We start from the raw sequence: 12,465 nt of genomic DNA on the forward strand, positions 1-12,465 counted from the left end.
GAAAAAGTGACAAAAACGTCACCAGATACAAAAAATGAAGTTTAAATGGCTGTTAGAATAAACAATTTGTAATACAACAGTCCAAACCCCATCCTTTTATGTGAAAAAAAGTTACAAGTTCAAATATGTAACTTCTGAACACTGCTTATGGACCCATGACAAGAAAAACTGTCTATTCTCAACAGTCTGGATTCGCTACTGTAATCAATTTTTCACACAAATTGCAGATTAGAAGAATAAAACAAGCCATATCAGAGGCTTTGTAAAATGAAGGTTCTTTAGTGCTATTCAAGAATTTATATAGAGACTATACTTTTTTTTTTTTTTTAAGATCACACTCATACTGTACCTGTTTCCACCCATATTTCCTTGTGCCCAGCCATTCATTTCTGTAGACGACTGATAGACAGGGTTTGCCTGAGACTGCTGAATCATGGGACTCTGGGTATGAGCCATTCTGGGGGACATCAGTGTACCCTGGGGTGTAGTAGACCCAGTAAAACCTGAATCAGGTTGTTGACTTAGTCCTGCAAAATAATAAATTTAAAAAAAAAACCTGATAATCACGACATGTGAAGAAAGTCATTTCAAATCATAAACTGAAGTTACTCATCTGTAGCAGGTGTTCTCTGAGGGCAGTAAAACATGTATTCTCACCTATAGGTGACATAATCCATCGAAGCCCAGTGCGGATGCTACCTAGTGTTCTGTATCTTTAAGAAGTTTTTGTTTGGCAGCATTGTACCGCATATGTGCGAGTGATGTGGAATGAAACTAACCTGCTTCTGTTACTGGAAATTGTGCTCATAAGGTTGTGCTGGAAATTAAGCTCCCTAGGTATCCAAGACCTTCATTTAATCCTTTTATCTTTGGCTTCACATATTTGTCCTGTGTTTCTCAACTGACATGCTCTTGTTTACCACAGATTTCCAAAGGACTTTACTAAGAAGCCTTAACCTCCCATATCTGTTAGTAACTAAGAGTGAGAAGCATTCCTTTCCTGTGCATGTGCACATGCTCTAATTGGTCACCCTGGCTAGGTTCTGTTCTCATTTGGCCAGGTTCTGTCGTCATTTGAGCCTGGTAGAGCAAGAGTATAACTGCGACTATGAACTGGTACTTTTAGGGGCTTCAGCAACAAATATAGTAGTTCGAAAGTAAGGCTAGTGTCGGGCAGACTTCAATGGTCTGTGTCCCAATTATAACTCACTAGATATGGTTGGGCTTGGACGGGCTTCAACAGCAACTCCAGTAGTTGAAAATTTAAGCCAGTGCCAAGCAGACTTCTAAAGTCTATGCCTTGAAAATGGCAAGGGCAGCTCAAGATTAAATATGCATATTTTGAGCAAACTGGATGGACCATGTGAGTATTTATCTGTCATCATCTACTATTACTATGATGTTTCTTTCAGGAATTTGTCACAATCTTTTTTTTTAAACCAAGTTACACTAACTGCTTTTATCACATCCTCTAGCAGTGACATTCAGAGCTTAAGTATGTGCTGAGTGAAAAAATATTTTCTCCAATTTGTTTTAAATGTACTACTTAGTAACTTCATAGTGTGTCCCCTATCTTTGTACTTTTGCAAAAGGTAAAACAATCAATTCATACATAGTAATTCATAGTAACATAGTGGATGACGGCAGAAAAAGACCTGCACGGTCCATCCAGTCTACCCAACAAGATAAATTCATATGTGCTACTTTTTATTTGTACCTGTCCTCTTCAACGCACAGACCATATAAGTCTGGCCAGCACTATCCCCGCCTTCCAACCACCAGCCCCGCCTCCCAACACCAGCTCTGTCACAGACCGTATAAGTCTGCCCAGCACTATCCCCGCCTCCCAACACCAGCTCTGTCACAGACCGTATAAGTCTGCCCAGCAATATCCTCGCCTCCCAACTACCAGTCCCGCCTCCCACCACCAGCTCTGGCACAGACCGTATAAGTCTGCCCAGCACTATCTCCGCCTCCCAACCACCAGCCCCGCCTCCCACCACTGGCTCTGCCACCTAAACTCGGCTAAGCTCCCAAGGATACTTCTGAACAGGATTCCTTTATGTTTATCCTACGCATGTTTGAATTGTTACCGTTTTCATCTCCACCACCTCCCGCGAGAGGGCATTCCAAGTATCCACTACTCTCTCCGTGAAAAAGTACTTCCTGACATTTTCCTGAGTCTGCCCCCCTTCAATCTCATTTCATGTCCTCTCGTTCAACCGCCTTCGCATCTCCGGAAAAGATTCGTTTGCGGATTAATATTTGAACGTCTATATTATATCACCCCTGTTTCTCCTTTCCTCCAGAGTATACATGTTCAGGTCCGCAAGTCTCCCCTCATACGTCTTGTAACGCAAATCCCATACCATTCTCATAGCTTTCCTCTGCACCGCTTCAATTCTTTTTACATCCTTTGCAAGATATGGCTTCCAAAACTGAACACAATACTCCAGGTGGGGCCTCACCAATGACTTGTACAGGGGCATCAACACCTCCTTTCTTCTGCTGGTCACACCTCTCTCTATACAGCCTAGCAACCTTCTCGCTACGGCCATCGCCTTGTCACACTGTTTCGTCGCCTTCAGATCCTCAGATACTATCACCGCAAGATCCCTCTCCCCGTCCATACCTATCAGACTCTCACCGCTTAACACATACGTCTCCTGTGGATTTCTCTTTCCTAAGTGCATCACTTTGCATTTTTTCGCATTGAATTTTAATTGCCAAACCTTAGACCATTCTTCAAGCTTCCGCAGATCCTTTTTCATGTTTTCCACTCCATCCCGGGTGTCCACTCTGTTACAAATCTTAGTATCGTCCGCAAATAGGCAAGCTTAACCTTCTAACCCTTCGGCAATGTCACTCACAAATACACTCCACTGAAATATTTTATAGACTATTGTACCTCCCCCTTAGCTGTCTTGTCTCTACCAGAGTCCAACCTCTCTAACCTTTCCCATACAAGAATCATTCTATACCATTCTGGTCACCCTTCGCTGTATCTCTTCTAATTCTGCTATATCTATTTTGAGATGAAGCAACCAGAATTGCACATAATCATTGTGCTTCTATACCATGGAGAGATACAGAAGTATTATTCCTTTCCTAATAAGTCTTAACATTCTATTTGATTTTTGGTTCCTGCTGCACTTTTCCCAGCTGGTCACGGTAGTAACTGGATAGTGCCGAAGCAGTCACAGACAATATTCAGCAGCACTACTTGTTTAAAGTGCCACAGAATACTGGCAGACTGCTAGTTCATCAGGGTTTAACCAAGCAGGAGAGGCTCTTGCCTGGTTAAAACCTTTTGAATATTGAGACCTCAATGTAGTTCATGATAAAGGATTTGTATAACTTAACCTTAAACACATTTTATTGATTAAGCTGCAAGCCTACCTGATATGGAATGTTCTAGTGTTGACAATCACATGGGAAATTCTCCATAAATTAATTCATTTTCACTCTGATCAGAATTCAAATTCTGACAAACCTGAGACACACTTCTGTCATTTTTAAAATGCATCCTCCACTCACAAGAAATGCAGTACCAGAGCTAGAAAACTGTATTTGGGGACTCATAAAAGGCCCAGGGCTGGTCCAAGTCAAGATGCTGCCTGAGGTGGAGATAACATGCTGCCCCCCCCCCCCCCTTCCCTCACGGTGACATTCCAAACCCGACAGCAGCAGCAATTCCCATATGCTGCCCTGCCGTCGCTGGCACCCATCTCTTCCCTTTACTGCAGCTGCCTGAGCCTCTGACGAAACAGGAAGTTACATCAGCGAGGCGGCTGCAGTAAAGGGAACAGGTGGGTGCCATCAGCAGCAGGGTAGTGTATGGGAATTGCTGTCGCTGCTGGGTTTGGAACATCACCATAAGGTAAAAAGCTGTGAAGGGGGAGATGCCGCCCCCCTCCAAGGTGACGCTCCTGATGAATGCCTCCTAAGGTAATGGTCGGGCCGCCCCTGGACAGGTCCAAACTGTCTCCCCATGTTTCCCATTATTCCCTGGTTTGCCAGATTCATTTGGAAGCTATGCAAGAACCTTGAGAAAGGAGCTGTGATCCAGGACTCAGGGAAACTGAGGGAGAAGGGATTAGTACGAGATAATGGGGATGTAGGTCCAGTACCATAGTTTGGAGGAAATGGAAACTGCTGTGCATTTGCCTGTGGAATCCGAGGGTTGCTCATTGTTGCTGGTATGCCACCAGAGGTCACCATGTTCGATGTCATATTCAGTCCCTGTCCTTGCATCATCAGTGCTCTCTGCTGTTGCTGTTGATGTTGCAGCTGTCTCTGCCGCAGATGCTGATTCAGAATCTCCCTCTGCCTTTGTGCCAGCATCTGTGCATTGATGGGCCCCTACATAAAAAAAGGTTCACAAATAGTTTCAGAACTGCATATTCTTAAACACTGACATCAATATTCAGCAAGCCGCATCGGCTACATTGACAGCAGTAAGTAGGTTGATTTCAGACATCAACAGAATATAATAAAAATAGATGGGTGCCAATTCTTAAGTGGGAACACCAGATTTCAAAACATAACCAGTGCAAAGATAACATCAGAAATTATCTGCATTAACAAATTCAGGGGAGGGGGAGCTTGAATATGATAAACTGCAATTTTTAGAGAGGTTTTTTTTTAAATGTAACAAATAACTAGTAACCTAAACATCTGGTTTCTCCAATTCTACTAAAACTGTAAATGAGATCATGGTGATATAATGCATGCCCATATACATCACTTCACTACCTAATTACACGCAGTGAAAGAGGTGAGAATAACTGTACACTCATGTCATATGAGAAGCAGCCTTCAATCTAGAAACAGTAAGACAAATAAGGCGAGCCAAAAACTTTGAAAACAAGCTTGCTGTAGAGGCAAGAGCTAATTAAAATCTTTTTCAAGAACATCCAAAGCAAAAATCCTGCAAGGGAGTCAGCTGGACCGCTAGACCAGTGCTTCTCAATCCTTCCCTTGAGGCACAACTAGCCAGCTGGATTTTCAGTATTGTCACAATGAACATGCATGAGATAAAGTTACACATAATGGAGATCCACTGCATGTAAACCCACTATATGTAAATCTATCTCAAACATATTCATTGTGGTGATTCTGAAAACTCGACCTGCTAGGTTTGCCTCTATGGACAAGCAGAATAGCAAGTCTTCATAACGTGGGTAACGTCACTGATACAGCCTGGCACAGGAAATGCTACTTCAGCTTTGAGTTTCTAGAAGCTTTTGAATAGGCTCGCTGCTCATATGTGCCACTTCTCGTTTGCCGCTCTCATGCAGGACCGCTTCAATCTTCATATTTCTATGGAGCACCAACCCCATGTGGCTTTCCCCATCAGTGCCTCTAATGAGCATTTTGGTTCGTTTTTAAGTTTCTCTCTTTTTTGTTTTTTTTTCACGTTAGCTTTGTTACAAGTTTTATCAGGCCGCTGGCTCCCAGTTGAACACTTTTCATTAGTGATCATTTGAATTTTCATCCGCTCTTTTCCTGGATGACATATCACAAAAGAAAGCCTCCAGTGGATTAAGAAATGTACCTGGTGCAACATGACCATGTCCATAGAGGATACTCATAAATAATTTTTTATCCACTCCTACCCTAGCTGAGGTATTATTTAAGGATCTCTGACTTCATGTGCAACTTTCTTTAAATTATTCCTCTTTTTGTAACTCCTCTTACTCATACATATATGTATGTTCCGTCTTTGCTTATACCCTACGTCAGTGTTTTGAAAGTCCAGTCCAGGAGCACCTCTTGCCAGTCAGGTTTTCAGGATATCCACAATGAATATGCATTAACTTGATTTGTATACACTGCCTCCATTATATGCAAATCTCTTTTATGCATATTCATTGTGGATATCCTGAAAACCAGACTAGCAAGGGGTACTCCAGAACTGGACTTGGGAAACACTGCCCTACGCTGTCTATTAAAATGTTTTATTATGTTTTGTGTTGACATTCTAAGTAGTATACTATACCATATTTTGTATTGTTATTTGAATATTTTTACTGCTATAATTGTCTATTGCTCATGTTTGACTTATTCTTGCTGTACACCACCTTGAGTGAATTCTTTAAAAAAAAAGGTGGTAAATTGGTACCTGCAACGTCTGGAACCTGACCATGATACCTTTCATTGTGTTCAGATCAGTCCAAGAGAGGGATTTGTGGCCATAAGCAGCACAGCGAGCAACTATTTAGCGAGAAGTCTGGTTTACTGACCTCAGCATTGGAAAGTATTAGTCTGTGTTTTGAAGCTGCAATGGATGCACTGGCATCGAGAATGCCCTGGTCACCCCTTGATGCATCTGGACTAGTCATCATCTGAATCCCACACAAAGAGGAAGGATTTGTCCTCATATTTATTGGTGCTGAGATGTCGGGATGTCTAACACCAGGCAGAGGCTGGTGCACATCAGCATCATTCCTTGTTGAGTGTGGTGCCTAGAGTACCAAAGTCATCAGTGTCCTTGAAACATCCGACATGAGAATCACTCATCCTCCATGGCATCGTAAGGAGTGCAATAGCCTCCAAGAACCCCAGACCCTGTATCTGATATTCCTTAGGTGACACAGGAGTAGGTGGCTACCCCTAACTGCACTCCATATGCCTTTATCGATGGCAGCCTTTAAGAGCAGCTCAATGCGATGCTGGAGTTTCAACGTTATTGATGTCAAGACAGAGAAATCCAGCCAATCCTTAAGGTCCATGCACTACTTGCAGAGAAAGTACTGACACAGAGACCTCAAAGGCTTTTGGGGTTCAGGTCTACCACACTTGTGTCAATCACCAGTCCATTGGGAAAAGGAAGATTCATTGGCTATGTCAGTAGGTTGAGACAGACGCCAGGACTTCTCTTCTGGAGTATTGTTCTGGGTCAGATTCTGAGCGCTTTTGGAATTTTGACTATGAGCTAGAGGTATTCCCTGAAGAGAGCTGCTGGATCCCTCCCTACCTCATGAGAAGAAAACCCCTACCAGATGAGCTTTCATTCACTGATTTTCTAAGGAGAATTGGAGGAGACACAAACACATATACTCTCTTCTCTCTTAGAAGGCAACAGGGTAGAACCTGTTCCACCAGGGGACAGAGGGCAGGGGATTTTCTTTCAGATTACAAAAATGAAGAGAGGATTCCACCCCATCCTAGCCCTAAGGGCCCTGGACAAATACCTGCTTAAAGAGAAATTCAAGACGGTTTCTCTAAGCACCCTAATTCATCTCCTCCAAGACAGAGACTAGATATGTTCTCTGGATTTAAAGGATATTTACATCCATATAGAGATATTTCAGATTTGTCATAGGAAAATGCCATTTCCAGTATTCATACTGCTTTTGGGCCTTGTGTTGTCTCTTTAGGAATTCACAAAATGCCTTACTGTAGCAGCATATATATGCAGATTGGGAATGTATGTGATTTAGGATCTGGATGATTGGCTAATCCAAAGCACATCTCTAGAAGGTGTAGAATGATCAGTCAGTGCACATAACCATTTAGGAGCTGGAGTTCCTAGGATTTGTCATAAATTACTCTAAACCTTACCTAAGCCTGTCACCGCAACTGGAATTCATATGAGCTCTGCTATGTCTTCCTCAGCAAAGGATCACCAATTTAGCACCCATAGTGAAAGAAATCCAAATGAGTCAGCAAGTATCAGCCTGGCAGATGTTGAGGATGTTGGACTACATGGCTTCAAAAGTACATCTAACACCTCTAGCATGACTCTGTTCCCACTCCTTGCCTTTTCCTGTGACTCTTCATGGGGTATTTGTGCTCCTTCCACTTCCTGTGGTTTTGGTCACATCCCAGGATGCAACATGCAGGGTCAGGTGCCACAATTTGGGAAGATGGCGATTTTGAGGAAGGTACGAGTGGGCATTGTTTCCTGTCTCTTGTTCAAGGCACATGGGGGACAGGGTGTCACAGGAGGGTTGGGATATACTAGACTACCAAGAATGTTTTGGGTGGGTGGGGGTGGGGGGGGGGGGGGGGGGGGGAAGATCGGGTAATGATGGCTGCAAGGTATTTTGCCCTTAATGCAGAAGAAACAGACAATCCTTCTACAAATCCTCAGACCTGGCATTCCCGCACTGTGCTTGCCATAAAGACTGCAGCAGAAGTTTTTTCATTGGGGCGGAACTGCTAAAAGTCTTGCTGCCATACATTTTAATATGCTGTGGGCTGAAGTCTACTGCATGTTTTAACTTCTGCACTGTACCCCTTTCTGCATTGTGTGGCTAGTAATGCGTATGCAGACTCTTGCTAACCATGTGCTTCTGTGGTTTCTTTCTGCATTGGCCCACCAGTGACCTGTCAGTGAAACATGAGGTTGTGAGGGTTTATTTTAATATCTCTGTTTACTCTCCTTACCTTTCTTGCAAACCCAGCAAGCTGCCTTAGCTTACCCTTCCCTCCTCTTCGAGCTTAACAGCAGACTCCTTGCTGCTTCTGATTTATCGGATGTAGGAGCTCTGATGCTCCCTTCCCAAAGTTCTTTGCAATAAGTTGGCTGTGTCACTCCTGAATTTGTGCAGGTAAATCTATCTGCTTTCCTCTCACTCCTTCAAAATATCTTATGAGAACCTGTTTCATGGACTGCAGGAAAGTGCCTGAGGGGTTTGTTTTGCCCTCAATTTATTAAGTAGGCTTTACTTCAGCAATTGAGTCCACCAAGAAAACGAAATGTGGCACGATAAGTCCAACACTCACTTTATTGTAAGTTTTGTGGGGAAGGAACCTACAAGTTAGTGAGGCATCTCACATTAAGATGTGAAAAGCAATAATGTCATTATTATAAGGCAATTTACGAAGTATTTTAAAACGCCTGAGGAAATATATAAACACAGTTATCTGAATAGCAGCTCACAATAGCCACACCAGAAAGCTCCAAGTGTGGTTCCATTTACTCTGTAACTATAAAAAAATAACCTCCGTGAAGCTTGTTTTACCAAACGTTACAGCCTGCCAATCCACAAAAAATCTCCTTAGTTTGAAAGTACTTTGGGTCATATACCCAATGAAATTATTTGGACACAGTGTGATGTGAACGTTTTCATAATATCAATCCAGCAAATGACTGATGGTATAAAAATATGGTGATGGTAGGGTTGGACCAATACAAAATGAATAGTGGAACATTGGAGTAAAAACTGACAAAACAAAGTTTTACTATGATACTGTATTTTATTGGAACTTGAAGCAGACTAAGTATTTATACCGATTATTTTCCTTCACGGATTACCTAACCCCAATCACAGTCACTTGTGTTTTAAATCATTAAGATCGTTGGTGACTCCTGATGCAGGTGCTTAGTGCTGAAAACACGGAACTGGGTTGAGTCTATCTTCTGAATTGTCACCATCTTTTGGAGATTTGTTTTATGTAGACCTATGGTCTTGTTTTTTTTTCTATCATAATAAAACTTTATGTTTTATCAGTTCTTATTCCAAGTTTCCACTATTCATTTTATTGGTCCACCCCTACTTCCTTGTCTTTTGGCATTCCTTTCGTAGAGGACCTTTCTCCTTTTTTGTTTTCTCATAAAAAATGATATCACACTGGCTATATTAATTTATATTAATGCCATTATAAAAAATGTTAATATATGGCCTGGTTTTAGATCTACCACTGGAATTGTGATGGACAAAGCCACAGAGCCAAAAACATCTGAAAAAGTACTGATTAGGCCAAACAAGTAACAAATGAATTAATATTTGAGAATCTGCAGAAAGCAGGTCTGAACAATGAGTCTTAACACAAACAGGTACAATATTCAAATAAAATGTAGCACCTGTAATGAAAGAATGATGGATAAAATGGAAAAAAATGTGGCTCTCAAAATGGGGTTTATTTTTGTATATTAATGTATAAAATGATACAGAGATCAGAAGATGTGATGAGAGGTGTTGCAAAAGCATTATGTGAAACTGGTATCTCAACAGAAAAATATGTTAGTAACCGCAAAAACAGTTTGTTCCAAAAACATGTTGACATAACCGGAAAATGTGGCAACCTGTAGAAATAGATGGAACGGAAGGAGCTGGGTACAAATGCACAGATGGCAGGACGTGAAAGTATAACCGCAGAAATTGAGAAATAATTGAAAAAAATTGTACCTCACCATAGACTTCTATGGAGAGGTAAGGGTATAAAAGAAGAGAGATTTTGGCTTAATTTAAGAAGTCGTCCTCAGCACTTCTCAGACGGCGGAACGCTGTGCTATTGAACCCAGAATCTGTCCGATGTCTGTACTGAATTGAAACTGGGTAAGAATAAATATCTTTCTATCTGAAATCTATTTCTGTCTTTATTTCAAGTATTCCTTATTTTACTAACTAAACAAAACTAAACGCACACCAGACACTCATTTGGTGGCATAAAATATTGATAGATTCTAATAGATATATGTGGGAACATAAATGGCCCAGAATATACCTAGATCCAGAAAGACAGAAAGCAGTAGTTATGGGAATTAGTTTCGAATTGCGGCTGTTAATGCCTGCCCAGAACAGACCCCCATGGGACTGGGTGACAGTGGACGTAAGAAAAACAATTCAGAATCTTCTGGATGAACTTAATACGTTCAATCCTCCATATGGAATAGCTCAAAGAGGACTAAAACGAGGTCAAACAAAACAGTAACAAAACAAAAAATATGAAGCATTTCTAGTACCTGTTCTCTCACCTGAGTTGGTACTCCAGGCCTTAGTGAAAGATTCATATTTGACACATTATTTAACTGATTTATTAGAGGTTGACGGTTCTAAAGAAACAAGACAAGAAAACACAGCATTAGGAATCTAAAAAAAAGAAAAACTTGTTACCGGACACTCAGTTTTATACACTGCTTTACTTCCAAATAACCAACTCAAAAGAAGAACAATCTCCTTGTGATTCAATCTGTACAATACAATATAAAAAAGAGAATAGAACAGAGCCACACGATTCACATATAGGGCTTGGATTCAGTAAATTGTGCTCAAAATTTGGTGCAAAAAAAAAATCAGTGTGGAACAGTATTCTATAATGGGTGTTCTGGGATTGGCACCCTTTATAGAACAGCATATAGTGCCGGTATCCACACTGAAAAACTGAAACCAGGCATAAATTCCAGTGCAAGAGTTAGGCGCAGATCTGCACTATTCTATAACACTAAACACATTTCAAGGGAATGCCCCAACATACCCATGCCCCTCCCATAGCCTCGCCCCTTTGCTGATCCACATGGAAACACTTAGGTTCGATTATACAAATGGATGTTTTATGCCCCCATTTTGGCACCTTGCATCCATTAGAACGTTTTTCCATACTGAAAATTTGGTGCCATATATAGAATTCCTCTGATACTAACCACATCATTTTTTTTTGTTAATGTTTATTAAAGTGATGTACTATATGGAAAAAAGTCAACATTAGAACTACAGCTGAACAAGAATGCTAAACATATTCCACTAGCTTCCCATATGAATAAAATGTGGCAGCCAACAATCAGTTATGTGGGCAACATGTCTTAAACCAAGGTAAAGTGGCCAAGACAGCCAGATCAGGTGAATTACAGTATCAGGATGAAAAATAATTTGTAGTTCAGCTTCAACTGGCGGATTTTGTCATATTCCCACCACATATAATAAGATCCCAACATCCCACAGACCCTCCAGCACAGATTAGAAAATACATTACTTATTCTTTGCAATTTAACTGGAGTCATATACCATCTAAAACAAAATTTCATGTTTGTTTCTTTCAACTTAGCTGAGATAGATGTCTTATGCAATTCCTGAATCACAACCTCCCAATCCTTGGTGTCCCAATAGGCCTGAAGATCTCTTTCCCAAGCTTCCATATATTTCAGTCGAGCACCAGGGAGACCCTTTAAAAGCTTATAAGTACTAGATATCAGACCTCTAGAAGTAGCCTAAGTCACAGTGTTTCAAAATTATAGCCCCGCCTCTTGAGTAGCTTATAGTCTTCCTCACTCAAACAGTGGCACACTTATACATTATAATAATGATCTTTTATGATAATTCTGAAGCTTTTAACTGAAGAACCAAAAGTCACAATTTGTCCATCCTGCAACAATCGGTACAATGATCGGAGACCCAAAGTTGCCCAATGTCCAAACTTATCTCCCTGTACTGCAATACTCTCAGATGTAACTAAATGAATTGTCACCTTGGACCCCACATCCTTTTAGAAACCTTTTGCCAAATTGCAACCCATATACTCGCCAGTTTCTGGCTAAGTGTCTTAAGTGGTCCCCCCCACCCCAAACCATGAAACCATGGTAGATCCTCCAAAAGATCAGGAGCCACATACCATCTTCTCTACAAAGGTGCTTGGCTTAAGTCACTCCCTGTAACTTCCAATCTCACATGTGATGCAGAAGAGCATGAGAGGTGTTTGAGACTAATGAGGAAGCCCGCCCAGCATCCACATTGGCAA

At 41.3% G+C, this 12,465-nt stretch overlaps 1 protein-coding gene across 1 annotated transcript in view; it reads right to left on the reverse strand.

Moving 5' to 3' along the window:
- NCOA2 (nuclear receptor coactivator 2) overlaps positions 1 to 12,465 on the reverse strand; it is a 470,775-nt gene that overhangs the window by 15,988 nt on the left and 442,322 nt on the right. The window contains 3 exon segments of the mRNA XM_030215383.1: positions 350 to 527; positions 4,131 to 4,362; positions 10,709 to 10,786. Coding sequence (XP_030071243.1) covers positions 350 to 527; positions 4,131 to 4,362; positions 10,709 to 10,786 — 488 coding nt within the window.

This window comes from Microcaecilia unicolor, chromosome 1 (assembly GCF_901765095.1).
Source record: "Microcaecilia unicolor chromosome 1, aMicUni1.1, whole genome shotgun sequence".
Classification (NCBI taxonomy): domain Eukaryota; kingdom Metazoa; phylum Chordata; class Amphibia; order Gymnophiona; family Siphonopidae; genus Microcaecilia; species Microcaecilia unicolor.